Raw genomic sequence first — 14,753 nt, forward strand, 5'->3', positions numbered from 1 at the left:
CTCCCGCTCCCCGCTGGCCCGAGGGCGCACCACATGCTGGGCAGAGACTTCGGCGAGGCCGAGTGGACCCTGCAGCTCCGCTGGGAAAGGGCACCTTGGACTACCTGGTGGGGGCGTTGTGCTTCGTTACCCAGCGCCGGGACGCCAACCCACGGTGCCCACCCGTTGCAAGGTCACACGGATGTCTGCAGGCAGAGGTGGGGCTGCCCTTGTGGGGAAGTCTCTGGCTTTGGAGGCCGGAAGCCTCCCGGGGCTCGTAGGGCTGGGGGGTGCTGCTCATCCTGGCTCCCAGGGATTGCGCCACAGCCTACTGTAAAGGGTGGGACTGGCGCTCACTTGTGGTGCAGGCTGTGGCCATCTGGGAGGCCCTTTCTAGAATCGGGACCTTGGCTGTCCTGAGAATGACTCGCCTCACCTCAGATACTGGGGGCATGAAGTTAGACTTGGCGGGTGGCCCTGTGTAAGGGGCATGCTGTTCCCAGGAGCCGCCAGTGGAGGTCAGAGTACCTACTGCTCCTGCTTGATTCAACCCCTTGCAGGGGGGATAGGAGCATCCCAGGTGCTTGCTGCGAGGGTTTAATCGGGCTCTTCTGCTGGCCCTAAATACGGTGGACAGGACAGGACATTCTCATTGCTCAGGAGCCACTGGCGCTGCCTTTGGGAATGAAATTCCACAGCCTCGCACTCCTGGCTTTGTCTGTCTGCTGCATCTGAAACTGTAGGAGGGTCAGGAGGAAGGCTGCAGGGGCGAATGGCTCTACCGGCTTGCCAGCGATGGGGTACTGGAGCAGCCAGTGGCCCCAAGAGGAGGAAGGAAGGGAGGCACGGCAGATCCAACACCAGCTGTGCCAGGCTTTGGGGGGTAAACCCATGAGGCATCGTCACACATTGACATTTTCATCCCTCCTCAGCAGCTGTTTCCGGCTCGCTGAGACCCAGCCATGGAAAGCACAGAAAGGCATGTGACAAGAAACTCATGGCTTTTAATCCTGGCAGGACAAGGAAAACCCCAAGTCAAAGATACGCATATATTTTGCTACTCTCCTCTTGGGGGGACAGTTCGTCACATTTAATAAAACTCTCTCCCCTCCCTCCTCCCAACTGCATTATCTCTTATTTATTTATTTGAGACAGTCTGGCTCTGTCGTCCAGTCTGGAGTGCAGTGGCGCGATCTTGGCTCAGTGGCACGATGTCGGCTTACTGCAACCTCCACCTCCTGGGTTCAGGCAATTCTGCCTCAGCCTCCCAAGGAGCTGGGATTACAGGCCAGCTGGGATTATGCCACCACACCCGGCTAATTTTTTGCATTTTTAGTAGAGATGGGGTTTCACCATGTTGGCCAGGCTGGTCTTTAAACTCCTGACCTCCAGTGATCTAGATGCCTGCCTCAGCCTCCCAAAGTGCTGGGATTACAGGCATGAGCCATTGCGCCCGGCTCTATTTTAGTTCTTCAAGAAAGGGAAGGAAAATAACTTTGTCTTTGAGACAGTTGCATGTCAAGGAAATAAGGGACCCCCCCACCACACCCCAACCCCCTCAGTGCCCTGGGGTTTGAAGCAAATGCTCAGAGGGCCTGGTAGGCGGATGGGCGTCTCCGGACGATGCAGAAGGCAATAAGCACCAGGGCAAGGAGGCCAAGAAGAACCAGGCCGATGATGAGAGGCAGCAAGATGGACCGGTCACTGGGGCAGGAGAAACCTGGCGGAAGGATAGGGCAGGTAGGTATTACAGTGACATGGTGGTTGGGATGAAGGTGGGAGTAGGGAATGGGGGGATGCTAGGGAGTAGGAGATTGGTGAGGAGCTCACCGCAGTGACTCAGCAGTGACCAAAGGGGGAAACTGGCAGAATCTTGTAGAGGATGGGAGGACAGCTGCCCTATAGCCATGACAAGCTGGGAGAGGGAGGAGATTTGGGGGGTTAAGAAGAGAGATGAGTGGCTTATGGGCCTGAGGAAGGGGTTTTCAGTGCAGTGGGAGGATTCTAGGAGGGAAGGAGTAGGTAGGTCTTACTTTGCCCAAAGACCCCTGTGTGGGGCAGCTGAGCAGCCTGGAGCCTCAGGGAGAGCAGGTCGAGGTGGACAGCTGGTGAAAGAATGATGCTCGAGTTGCTGCAACTGAAGCTCTGGCCCAGGGGTGCTTGGAGATCTCGAAGGGATGCATTCTGAGCCGAGAATGTCCACTCTGGAGGAGTGAGGAAGGGTTAGATCGTGTCCACCTCCCTGGCCCCGGCTTAGTCCTTTCAGGAACCCTGGTGTCTAGTGGTAGCAATGAGAAAGGGAAGGAGGTTACTTACGTGCTGCGTGGGGGAAAGACACGTTGTACTCCACCGCCATGTAGCTCAGGTAGACAACCCTCTGCTGGAGGTCCTGTGGGGCAAACAGGAAAGCAGGTGGCATCCCTCTTCACAGAGGAAGGGGTAGGGTGCAGGATTGGGAGGGGTGGGGCGCCGGGAGGCTGAGTGAGGGGGGAGGCTGAGGTCATGGCTATACCTGCATGAATCCAAAGCTGAGGTGTCCATAGGGGAATGAGAGAAGCAGGTGGGGATGGGCACCCTCACAGCTCCCCTGGACCTTGGTTTTGTTGGGGTTCAGTACAGAGATGCCCCAGGCCTGCGGAAGTTAAAGATCAGAAGGTCACAAGATTGCATGCGATGCCAGCCAATATTCCCCGTCCTGTCTTCCTTCTTCCCTCTGAGCCTATAGCCAGTCCTGCCTCCCTCCCCTCTCGTACCCATTTTTAGCTTTACCTCTCCTCCACCCTGGGTTGTGTACATGACTCGAATCTGAATCTGGGCTTGGAGGTGGACACAGGGCTGGGAACCATTGGTCCACATGTAGTCTCCAATGGTCTCCTTGGAGGCCGGGCTAGGACTCGGAGAGGGCGGAGGTGGTCCTGGGTGGGCAGAACTGGTGAGTCCTGGGCTGGTGGCAGTGCTATTGCTTGTTGGATGAACTGTGGCATTTCCATGACTAGTGGTGGCAGGCCTGTGAGTGGCAGTTGAGGGTCCCTGGCTGGTGGCAGTGCTGTTGCTTGTTGGATGAACCGTGGCGTTTCTGTGGCTGGTGGTGTTGGGGTTGTGCGTGGCAGTCGTGGGTCTGTGGCTGGTGGCGCCTGTGGTGGTTGTCCTGTGAGTGGTGGTTTTGTGGCTCTTGGTAGTCCTGTGGCTGGTTGTTCCAGTGCTCTCTGTAGCCGTGGGTGTCACCGTGAAGGATGGCAGCAGAGTGGCCGATTTTTTGTGAGGACAGTCATTCCCTGTCCCCTGGGCTTTTGGCAGAGAGGAGATGGTTAGCCACCCAGGGGCAGGCTCCCTCCCAGGGGCCCCCTCCCCTCAGCCTCGTTTCTCCTTACCTGCGAGTAGCCCCAGCAGGGCCCCCGAGAAAAGCACAGCCAGCCTCATGGCTGAACTACCTCACCCCGAGTCCAGCGAGGCTGTCTGCACCAGTTGCTCAGCTCTACTCCCTCAGCCCTCTCTTGGAAAGGAGGAAATGAAAGTCTCACTTCCTGTACTGGAGATGATCCCACCCACAGCCTGACTCAGGGGCCTCAGCTCTAGCCATCTCTCTCTTAGTCATTAGTTTTTGTAATTAAGGTAGGGCACTGTTGGCCCCTGCTTCATCAGGGCAAAGTCAACAGGGTCACATGGGTACATGAAAGGGAGTCCTGGGGCAGTTGATCCATAGGGATCCATGTGTCAAACTCAGCAAAACTTGCTTGGCAGTTGTGGCAGGTGGCTATGGGAACAGCTGAGACCCAGGCCCCTCCCTCAGTGGTAGGGAAATCAGTGTCTCCACTCCCCTTTCCCCTGGACCTCGGGGCTGAGCCCTGTACTTCCTCTTGGCTGAGGCACGTGAGGGGCTTGTGATCATCCACACCCAGCCTTTTACAGAGGGGCAGCACTCCAGTCAGCATCACCGTTCTCAGAGCTGAGAACGTGGCTTTCCAGTGTCTGGGAACTCTTAGATGGTGACAAGAAAGCAACACAGCCCAAAGGTAACTATCTGCTGGCGAAGGGGGGAGCAGAGATGCACCCAGTAGCAGGTGGGAGAGGGAAGGGGAGGTAAGAAATGAGAAGCCCAAACAGGCAGTTTCCAAGTCATTTTATTCAGAATTTTGTGTTTGTTTCCTGAATCAATAAATACTATACAAAACAATGTAAAAATGGCTACCATTTTCTCTCCCCTGCTTCCCCCCACCTGGGGACAACCCCCTGGGCAACCTCACTCAGGGGTTTTAGGGGTTCTCCCTCCAGATTTGGTCCAGCAAATGAGGCTGAGTGACGTAGTCCCCCGAATCACTTTCAAAGGAGCTCAGCTGAGGTGAGGAGAGCCTCTGGGATCTGGAGGTTACTAGGTTAGGGAAATGGATTAGTGTTTTTTTGGGAGAAGAGCCGGCGCCTGGGGCAAGAGCCTACCCCAAAGAAAAGGGTGTCTAAAATGTTCACGGTTCCTTCTTTTTTTGCCTCAAAAAGTGACATTTATTCAAAGAAAAAAAATGACAAGATGTCCATCCCTTGGCTCCCTTCCCTCCCCCCTCCTGCTGCTCCTCAGCCCCCCGAGATTGAGCCCTGGCTGGGGCTGGGTGGCAGGACAACCCCTCAGATGAGGTCGGCAACATTGAGGGGCATTTCCTCAATGGAGGTGTTATAGAAGGTCTCGATGTCGCGAAGAGTCCTCTTGTCTTCTTCTGTCACCATGTTAATAGCCACACCTTTACGGCCAAACCGTCCACCTCGACCGATTCTGGAAAACAAGGAAAGGGATGAGGAACATCAGGAACTTTAGCCTAGGGAGGGCCAGGCGTGAGGCGGTGGAGGAGTGTTCCAGATCTACTCTTACCTGTGGATATAGTTTTCCCTGTTGGTGGGAAGGTCATAGTTGATGACTAAAGAAACCTGCTGCACATCAATGCCTCTGGCCTACATCAAGAAAGACAACTCTTCAGCATGTGCATGAGAACACCATCCCGAAGAGACACTTAGGCATCCATGTAGGCAGCCAAGGAAGGCGGAGGAAATAAGCATCCCTGTTCCCCAAAGGCCTTAGGCATGCCAGATTCTATTCCAAGCTGCTACTTTCCTGAGAGGGGCACTGGATGTCCCCTTGGAGAGGGAATCACCTTGGATCAGGAATCACCTTGGATCCTCCCTTCTGCCTTTCCTGTCAATTCCCTCTACTCACCAGCAGGTCAGTGGTAATCAAAACTCTGCTAGAGCCAGAACGAAACTCCCTCATGATCACGTCTCGTTCCTTTTGGTCCATATCTCCATGCTAGAAGAGAAAACAAACCAGGTAGGCACATGGGTTCCGGGAACCCTGGCTTCAAGTAGGACACTTCTGACCGGTAGACCCACAAGGGGCTGGCAGCGGGCAAACACACCATGGCAGAGACAGTGAAATCTCGAGCGTGCATCTTCTCGGTGAGCCAGTCCACCTTCCTCCGGGTGTTGATGAAGATGACTGCCTGGGTGATGGTCAGCGTTTCATACAAGTCACACAGTGTGTCCAGCTTCCACTCCTGCAGGTGAGGGGACAAAAATCAGTCAGGGGCTATACCCAACAACTCACTACCAGGCCCGCCTCCTGCACTGGGCCCCACCTCTCGTTCCACGTTGATGTAGAATTGGCGGATACCCTCCAGGGTCAACTCTTCCTTCTTGACAAGAATCCGAATGGGGTCCCTCATGAACTTCTTGGTCACCTCAAGCACATCAGAAGGCATTGTAGCTGACAGCAAAACTACCTAGTGGAAAAAAAGGCCAGCCTTAGAGCGGTGGATCCTTCCCAAGGTCTGCTCCCTTCCCTAGCCACACCTAAAACTGAAGTGGATGCATAAAAAGGCTCAGGACAAGAATCCAGAGTTTGGTTCCCCTGGCACTTGCTATTTTCCTTCCAGAATCATTAGCGATTCGAGCAAGGCCGCCCTCACCTGGGTGTTGCTGTTGAGCTTTTGGAATATGTCATAAATCTGGTCCTTGAATCCACGGCTTAACATTTCGTCAGCTTCGTCCAGTACAAACATCTTGATGTATTTGGGAGCTAGAGAAGGAAAAAAAAGCCAATATATAGCATATAATCAGGGAAATGTAGGAGCGATACATCCAACTTTGCTGATAAAAAACAGAGAGGGGCCGAGTAGTCTGCTCTCAGAGTACAAAGACTGATCCTTTGCCCAGGACGTTCCCGCCAAGCCAGAAAACAGCCCTGGGAAGTAGGACACTGCCTGGGCTGCACTGGCAGGGAAGCCAGAGGCTCAGATGACACGCATGGGCTCCATCACAGAGCAGCTCTTCCCCAGAGGGAAACCAGCATCTGTGGGAATGACTTTGGCTTACACTGAAAGACTGGAAAGCATGCACAAGAGCGAAGTGACCCAGGGGTTGGAGAACTGAATTACTCACACAGGTATCTCCGGTTAAGCATATCAAACACTCGGCCAGGGGTCCCCACGATTATGTGGGGGGCTTCCATCTGCAGTTTCTGCACCTCAGCACGCACGTTGGTGCCCCCAATACAGGCATGACAGGAGGCACCCATGTAGTCTCCTAGTGCCATGACCACCTTCTGTATCTGAGCAGAGAGAAAGATAGGTGCTCACATATTAGCTACAGCTGTGCCAGGCACCATTCTTAAATGTTTTTCATGTATTTATTCCTAACCAACAACTTTGGGGCATGCACTATTATTACACTCACATTCAGCTGAGAAACAGGCAGAGGCTAAAATCCACTTAAGATCGTGCTGTCAATAGGTGGCAAAGACAGGATTTCAACTCAGTCTGGTTCCTGAGTGTACAGTGATTCACAGTAAGGCCGCTCAGATAATTAATTCAGTTTCTTACTCTAGATATTTAGAACCCATAACTTTCTGAAAGCTAATTTGACCAAATGTCTCGTCATGCAACCAGTTTTGTTTTGTTTTTTTTTTGAAACAGAGCTTTGCTCATCGCCCAGGCTGGAGTGCAATGGCACAATCTCGGCTCACTGCAGCCTCCGCCTCCTGGGTTAAATTCTCCTGCCTGAGCCTCCCCCAAGTAGCTGGGATAACAGGCACATGCCACTATGCCCGGCTAGTTTTTATATTTCTAGTAGAGATGGGGTTTCACTATGTTGGCCAGGCTGGTCTCCAACTCCTGATCTCAAGTGGTCTGCCTGCCTCAGCCTCCCAAAGTGTTGGGATTACATAAGTGAGCCACCGCACCCGGCCAGCAACCAGTTTTATAGAACAGGTGATGCATATCCATGTCCTATTGTACTCCTACCACAGGACCAAAAGCTACGAGCCATGTTCACTCTGAGAAAACTGAGAGCCAAGTGCCTTAGAATGGAGCTCTGCTGTAACTTACATTATCCACACCCAGAATAATCACTGCACCTGCCACAGAACATTTAAAAAACATGCTCTGAGCCTCAATACTCTAGTTGAGATGAGTGTCGCAGCATGACCCAGAATAAGTCCAGCATTAGAATTGTGTGTGCCCCAGGCATGAAACAGCTCTAGGCATTAAGCCAAGGTGAAAAAAGGACTGTCCGGCTGGGCGTGGTGGCTCACACCTGTAATCCCAGCACTTTGGGAGGCTGAGGCGGGTGGATCATGAGGTCGGGAGACCGAGACCATCCTGGCTAACATGGTGAAACCCCATCTCTACTAAAAGATACAAAAAAATTAGCTAGGCGTGGTGGCAGACGCCTGTAGTCCCAGCTACTTGGGAGGCTGAGGGCGGGAGAATGGAGTGAACCCGGGAGGCGGAGCTTGCAGTGACCTGAGATCTGGCCACTGCACTCCAGCCTGAGGGACACAGACTCTTGTCTCCCCCCCCAAAAAAACACAAAAAACAAACCAAACAACAAAACTGTCCACTGTCCATCTGCTCTGACTACCATAATAGCACCCCCACCACTGAGGTGTCTCTTAGCCCATGGTGATGGTGCTTATTCAGAACACAGCCACCAAACTTGCCCAGCCAGCCAGGCTTCACCCAAGAGCCTTCCCATTTGACTCAGGAAATGGGTGGAGGAAGTGATGGTTACATTTGGGTAAGAAATAGCTTCTAATTAACCCAGCAGGTCTCGAGAGCGTTAGGGCACCCATCTCTCTTCCTCCCAAGGTGGTGATCAGAGAACACTTCTCTGGTCCTTGGATTATGCCCATCATCCCTAAATCAGCCTTTAAGGAGGGAACAGAAACCACTCTTACCTGCTGAGCCAATTCTCGAGTGGGTGCCAGGACCAAGGCCTGGGTGGCTTTTAGATCTAATTCGATCTGCTGCAGAATTGATATGGCAAATGTGGCCGTTTTCCCAGTCCCAGATTGGGCTTGAGCGATCACATCGTAACCTAAACAAATAAATTAGGAGTTAAATGTGGTAAAGAGTATACACTTTAGGATATTCAAGTCGTAGGTGAATGAGACCAATAAGCAACGAATGAACCAAGCATTTCCTGGCTCACAAACTACCTTACCAGTCAACACAGTTACACAATGAGAACCAGATAGAAACAAGGACCAGTTATTAACTCGTCTAGTGTTGCACACCAAGCTGGACTAGAACTAGGGCTGCAGAGACAAGTGTAAGCTGGCTACAATACCACCTCTTTAAAGGAAACGTATGTGTCCAAGGCATGAACCAGGCATGGGCACAGATCAGAAGCCAAGCTGGGATGAACAAGGAGTTGCTTTGTCCCTGGCTGATATGAGATGAATGCCACAGCTAGATGCCACTCTACCCAGGTCAGGGACAGTCCAGAATGTCTTCTGGTACTGAGAGTTCTCACCCTTGATACAAGGTAGAATGGCTCGCTGCTGGATGGCAGACGGCTTCTCAAAACCATAGGCGTAGATGCCACGGAGAAGAGACTCTGAGAGGTTCATGTCATCAAAGCTGTCAACAATCTCATTCCAGTTACTCTATGGGATGCAAAGAAATTAAAGTTTGAGTCGTGGAAAAGGTGAGGCTGAGCTGTAGTCCCAGAGCGAACAGGATCTGGCGCCTACTAACCAAAGCCTCAAAGCTTACAACCCCTCCTCCCTTTAGGGAAACCAGCTGCTTCTAGATGGGCTGGGAAATCAATCTAAGAGGCCACTCTAACTCTATACAGCTGTAAGGCTGAGAGTTGTAATGGGGGAGGACACAATTTCATTTGTCCAGTCTCACCTCGATGACGCCTTCGGGCTCCATCCCATCGGGGCCATTGTCTCTGGATCTGTTGGTTTAAAGCACAAATTTTGTCCCCTGCCAGACCAAAGCACTCAGAAATCCTTACAACCGGGCTCTGTCAGGAGTGGCCTGCATGATGCCATCAACCTACTCTTCCAGATCCAACTCCCACCGTTTCCCAAAAGGTACCCAGAGGAGGAGTATCTATAACACTGCGTGAGGCCTTTGCCCCATGCAGGCAGCGGCTCAGGCCAGGCAACCCCCGACATAAGGGGGACCCTTTCTGAAGACAGGCTGGCAGGTGTGCCGCTGCGCTCACGGCGCCCAGAGGTGGTGCTTGCCGCCAGGTCCACGTGGGCCCGACCCAGCCGCTTAAAGCCCCAGCGCGTGCACCTCCCACCACAGCACCAGCGCGCCGGAAGTCCCGCCCTTCACCTCCCAGATCGGAGGGTAGGACATCCCCTTCCCCCCACGTCATCCCGCCCGCGCCCTCCCCCACTCCCTCCAGCCGAACCCCCCTTCGCGTTGCCCGGATGTGGGAGGCCGCGGGCGGTGGCGGCCTCGCGCACAATGAGCCCAAGCCGAGCTAGCAAAGGGGGAGATTGCACAACACTTAGAAGCGAAGCAGACTGGGGGAGGGGAACGCCTCAGGCCACCATGTGCTCGCTCCCTTGACCACCCGGCGGCGTCTCCCACCCCTCCATGGAACAATCCACATCCCGCCCGCCCCCGTCGCGAAGTAGCGTCGCCCTCCCGTACCTCAGGCCGCTCACCCCCGAAGTAAAGTGGACCTGCCCATCCGCAGTTTGCCAATAGCCCGGCTTGTGCGGCAAAATGGACCCGCCCGCCCGGCGCCGGGTGGGCTCCTGGTGCCTCACGCGGCCGCTCCTCGGGGTTAGGCTCAGTCCTGGCCGTTAAGAAAACCAGCACACTGAACGGCCGGTTTCTTCTCCCCGACCCGTGTTTTAGCCGCGACGATGTGACTGGATCTGAGGACCAGGCACCCCCGCCTCTCGCGAGTGGTACCGTCAGAATCCTCCGGAACCCCGCGCGCCGTCCCTCCCCTGGCACAGGGAGACAACCGGACCTGCCGGCTCTGGGCCACACACAGTGGCAGCCACCTCCACCTTTCTTTCCCACGCCAGGTCGCGACCCCGTCTCGCCACTCAGCGCCGGGGCTTCGCGCACGGCACCGCCTCGGGTCGAGGCTCGTAACAAACTTCGCAAGCCTCACCCTAGCCGGGCTGTCCCTGCCCTCCGCTTCGACCCTGGTGGCCGCGTAGGCCGTGGATCTTCCCCCTCGCCCCCCCAGGTCGGACCTCCCCCCCGGCTCGGTTTCCCCCGCAACCCTGCTGGGCGCCTCAGCTACCCCCAGCGGGCCTGTCGGAAGGGGGGCGGAAAGGTAAGCAGCCACAATCTCTTGCAAATGTCTTTCTTACCGGGAATCCTGGCTCGCAGACATGATCCTTAGAAACTAGGGCGGAGTGCCCGCCTATCGACAACTTATAGAGCGCCCGACTCCGCCCCGGCCATCGCATTGGCTTGGCTGCCCCGGCCCCGCCTGCCGGCGCTCAGCAACTCGGCGTGACGTTAGTTCCTAGGCGCTGTGGCATGCAGCCACCATTGGATAACTCGAACGCCTATCAAGGTGAAGGCCCGCCCCGCAGCCTCATTGGCTGGAGGGCCCGCCTTTCTCGCCGGTACGGAAGTGACATACAGGAGTCAGGCCTCGAGGCCTGGCAGCCATCTTGGGGCCCTGAACTCTCACACGTGCGGAGGCGACAGTGCCTTGGTCATGTGGCTCCGTAGGCCCTATCACGCAAGGGGGGCGAGGTCTCAGCCTCCAGAGGCTTCCGGGCTCTGGGGGTTATCACTTCCCTTTACTTCTGCTCCCGGTCCCCACTGGACTCAAATGTTAATTTGTTTTCCCCTGTAGCAAAGATGGATTCAACACCGCCTGGACGTGTGCCAAGGATGAAGGAATCAAGAGCGATATCCTAGGGACAGAAGGATTCCCCTGGCTGGAGGATGGAGGGATGAAAGAAAACTGTAAAGGGCTTTGGGGTACTATCATGAATCCTGGCTGGTCCCCTCCCCAGTCCCTTGTGTCCAGTTCCCCAGCTTCCCTCTCGGACGCCCTTATTCTTGAGGCATACCTACTTTCCCTCCTTCCTGCCCTCTGCTCCTATCTGGGGGATTTGTTTGGGTGAAGACATGGTGTTGGCAGTGTCTGAGCCAGGGATGGAAAGCTGACCCCTTTAGTCTCAAGAGCCTGGCTGGAAGGTCTGAGCTAAGCATCCACTAATTTGAGGCCCTTTAAGGAAGACCACCACTTAAGTATCAACAAAGGATCCTTTATTGACCAGAGCAGGACCGTGGCATTTATTTTTTTTTATATATATATATATATAAAAAAGTTTGAAGATCTGGCAGGCAGTGATGCTATTGCCCACCCACCACCCCCAGCACTGATTTCCTGCTCCCTGCACGGGGAAAGGGGAGGATGACTGCTTCACCCAGGCCACAGGGCCACACTCCCCTGCAAACAGAGGAAGAAAGGGGCTTTTCTGTAGCCACCCCCTGCCCATCAAAAATCAACAAGTATTCTCTCAAAGAAAAAAAAAAATACAGAAATCGAAACATTTAAATATGAAAAACCAAAGGGAACTGAGTGGGAAGAGGCGAGAGGGGAAAGGGACTGGAGTTTCCTGGGAAGGGACTCCTATGTCCCCCTTCCCATTAATGGGCTTGGGGTCTGGGGTACGAGGCTCACACAGTGAGTTTGCAGTGACACAGCTCCTTGTAGATCTGCCGACGAAGTTTGGGCATGTCCTGCTGGGTGAAGCTGAATGGCTGAGACAGGGCCAGATGCTTGCAATACTGGGTGTTAACAAAGCAGGCCATGAGAAACCCCCTGTGTCAGGACCTGTGCTACACATTTCATATTAGATGTGTCTCCATCTTTCAGAGAACATGCCCACTTCACATACAAAGGGAGTCAGGGTCCCATAGCCTGGGGTTCAAAAACAGCCTGACTCTAAAGCTAATGTTCCTACTTGGTACACGATAGAATGTTTTAGATGGAGAAAATACACTGAGTTGGAGGTTAGCAGGGAGCTCTATCAAGGCCAGAGGCCCAAGACCAGACACCCAGTCCCAATGTGGGATGAAGAAGCCCAGAAGAGGACCAGTGAAGCCAGGGTCTTGGTGTTCTAAAACAGATTACTTCCTGCTCCACAACTGACTATGAGCCAAATGAGGGGATACAGAACAGCCTCCCAACCCTTTAACCCAACTGACTTCAGAGCTAGAGGAGGTGGCCCCATCATCTGCTTACCTGCAACACAAAAGCACCACAGTCACTGTCATTATTCTGCCTGGCCACATTCTAGAGAAGAGAAAAAAAGCAGGCCCTTCACATGGAGACTCCCAGGGGTAGGGCTTCAATTTCTGCCTTCTACCACTATCCCCACCAACACCCTATACCCCTTCCTCAGGAAACTCACCATTTTGAAGTAACCTTTCCAGCCCTGGTGGAAATCCAGTCGGTCTTTCTTTACCGCCTCTGCCTGCAGATACTTGGCAATATGCTATGTGGGTGGGGAAAGAGAGAAAGTGATGCCCTGAATCTCCCAAGTGAACACAGTATGGTGGGTAGTGGTGGCAGACATCACGCCCAGGTCGCCCCTCAAAGGCCCAAAGCCCACCCTTCTTCCTGCAATGCCTTGCCACTGCACCTCCCCACGTTTTGCCCATCTCTCTCCTACCCCCTCAAACCTTAGGACAGCGGCGGTTTAGGGTACGCTGCGAGTCAAAATAGGTGATGGTGCGTCGCCTCACATCAACAGAGATGAGGGACCAATGCACCTCCAGGTGGATGGGGATTAGCAGTAGCTCCTTATTGAAGATGTCCACCTAAAGAGACAGTGCCACAGGTCAGGTACAACACACAGAAGTCTTGCCTTTTGCCATGAAGGTTCTAGAGAGGAACAGAGACACAGGCAAGGGAGCCAAGTGAAAGAACAGAAGACCCAGGCCCTAGATCGTGGGCAAGCTCAGGATCTGCATGTTTCGGCTCTTCGGGGTAAGGGAGGAAGGTCGGACAATGGAGGTGACAGCAGAACGAACACTTGAGAATCCATAATGGGCAGGCACTTTTCACACTTTAAAGGGAGAAGTACTTAGCAGCTAAGAACCCAGGCCCAGGATTCTGCAGCTTGCCAGAATTCAAATCCAGCTCCTCCATTTACTGGCTTATGACTGGGCAACCTACTTAATAACCTTCTATACCTCAGTTTCCTTATCTGCCAGAGAGTGAAAATAGTAGTACCTACACCTCATCATCCATTTGTTATGAGGATTAAACTAGTGAATATCCATAATACACTTAGAACAACATACAGCACAAAGTAAACACTCAGTTAATGCTCATAACAATCCTACCAGGAAGTTCTCACATTCAACCTAAGAGATGAGGAAATTGCAGCTTGGAAAGTAGTGACTTGCACAAGGTCATAAAAGAAAGAAATGACAGAAGTGGGACTCAAACTCAGTATGAAGAAGGCCAACACGTTTTGCACTGTGTGTCACCACCCTTCCCTCTACTGGAAGAAGTGGAAGAAGATCCCTGAGGGTGTAAGCTCTTGAATTTGAGGACTGAAATTAAGGAATGCTAGAGCCAATCGTCCTGCCTAGCTGTAGAAATTTCCTGGCCTTTGAATGGGAGGGCAGGGAAACCACAGAACTCTTGACTTTCCTCCCGCAACCTGTTCCTCTTCCACTTTTCCCGTTACATAGGCCAAAAACCTAGGCATCATCCTCCACTTCTATCTTTTTCTTCGTTTCCCACATCCAACCTGTGGAGGAAAAAACAAATCTTTCCTACTATACTCTCACAACACAAAATACTTCTGTAACCTGTGGTCACCAAGAAGTGTGTGGGGCTTTCTCTCCACCAATGACCAAGCAAGCAATTTTGCAGTGGACACAGCTGGGTATCCCCCAATTCAATTCCAACGCTATCTACCTGGAGATAATGTGTCACAGGTTTAGGGCTCAGTCTCACAAGGCTGCCCCCAATTCTGATGTCAGTCCTAAGCCCCAGGTTTTTTTTATCTGTGCTTCTCACCAACTGGTTAGATCAGCGTTCCCATGACCCCCTCCCTGAATTTGATTAATTTGCTAGAGCAGCTGACAGAACTCATGGAAACACATTTACCAGTTTATTACAAAGGGTAGTACAGAGTACAGATGAAAAGATGCACAGGGCAAGGTACTGAGAAGAGGCCTGGAGGCCATCCTGCGGGAACCTCCATGCCTTCAGTTATCTAGAATGTCTCCAAACTCCTCCTCTCGGGGTTTTTTTTTTTCGTTCTTTTTTTTTCTTTTTTTTGAGACGGAGTCTCGCTGTGCTCCCAGGCTGGAGTACAGTGGCGCGATCTCGGCTCACTGCAAGCTCCGCCTCCCGGGTTCATGCCATTCTCCCGCCTCAGCCTCCCAAGTAGCTGAGACTACAGGCGCCCGCCACCACGCCCGGCTAGTTTTTTGTATTTTTAGTAGAGACGGGCTTTCACCATGTTAGCCAGGATAGTCTCGATC

The 14,753-nt window shown here is 53.2% G+C and overlaps 3 protein-coding genes across 6 annotated transcripts in view; all 3 read right to left on the reverse strand.

Annotated features, from left to right (window-relative positions):
* Positions 1-963: 963 nt before the first annotated feature.
* Positions 964-3,609, reverse strand: CD68 (CD68 molecule). Of its 2 annotated transcripts, none has more exons than XM_011994562.1 (6): positions 3,351-3,609; positions 2,749-3,266; positions 2,492-2,611; positions 2,296-2,368; positions 2,013-2,183; positions 964-1,699 (listed from the first exon to the last, which is right to left on the reverse strand). In XM_011994562.1, the coding sequence occupies exons 1-6, from the start codon at positions 3,397-3,399 to the stop codon at positions 1,566-1,568; spliced, it is 1,065 nt and encodes a 354-aa protein (XP_011849952.1). In that variant the 5' UTR covers positions 3,400-3,609; the 3' UTR covers positions 964-1,565. The 2 variants fall into 2 exon arrangements, with proteins under 2 accessions (XP_011849952.1, XP_011849953.1); XM_011994563.1 differs by having other exon boundaries at positions 2,749-3,185; positions 3,351-3,589.
* A 473-nt stretch (positions 3,610-4,082) lies between these two features.
* On the reverse strand, positions 4,083-10,759 carry EIF4A1 (eukaryotic translation initiation factor 4A1). 3 transcript variants are annotated; one of them, XM_011994566.1, is made up of 11 exons: positions 10,595-10,759; positions 9,153-9,201; positions 8,773-8,905; positions 8,195-8,334; positions 6,400-6,568; positions 5,928-6,037; positions 5,598-5,741; positions 5,379-5,516; positions 5,180-5,269; positions 4,838-4,855; positions 4,083-4,741 (listed from the first exon to the last, which is right to left on the reverse strand). In XM_011994566.1, exons 1-11 carry the CDS (start codon positions 10,615-10,617, stop codon positions 4,712-4,714), a joined length of 1,044 nt encoding a protein of 347 aa, XP_011849956.1. In that variant the 5' UTR covers positions 10,618-10,759; the 3' UTR covers positions 4,083-4,711. The 3 variants fall into 3 exon arrangements, with proteins under 3 accessions (XP_011849956.1, XP_011849954.1, XP_011849955.1); XM_011994564.1 differs by having other exon boundaries at positions 4,838-4,917; XM_011994565.1 differs by having other exon boundaries at positions 4,838-4,917; positions 6,532-6,568; positions 10,595-10,727.
* Positions 10,760-11,492: 733 nt separating this feature from the next.
* SENP3 (SUMO1/sentrin/SMT3 specific peptidase 3) overlaps positions 11,493-14,753 on the reverse strand; it is an 8,924-nt gene continuing 5,663 nt past the window's right edge. The window contains exons 7-10 of the mRNA XM_011994567.1: positions 12,933-13,070; positions 12,662-12,745; positions 12,493-12,543; positions 11,493-12,035 (exon numbers count right to left, since the gene is read on the reverse strand). Coding sequence (XP_011849957.1) covers positions 11,925-12,035; positions 12,493-12,543; positions 12,662-12,745; positions 12,933-13,070 — 384 coding nt within the window. The 3' untranslated portion in view covers positions 11,493-11,924. The remainder of the gene's footprint in view (positions 12,036-12,492; positions 12,544-12,661; positions 12,746-12,932; positions 13,071-14,753) is intronic.

The sequence above is a fragment of the Mandrillus leucophaeus genome, unplaced genomic scaffold (genome assembly GCF_000951045.1).
Source record: "Mandrillus leucophaeus isolate KB7577 unplaced genomic scaffold, Mleu.le_1.0 Scaffold46, whole genome shotgun sequence".
NCBI lineage: Eukaryota > Metazoa > Chordata > Mammalia > Primates > Cercopithecidae > Mandrillus > Mandrillus leucophaeus.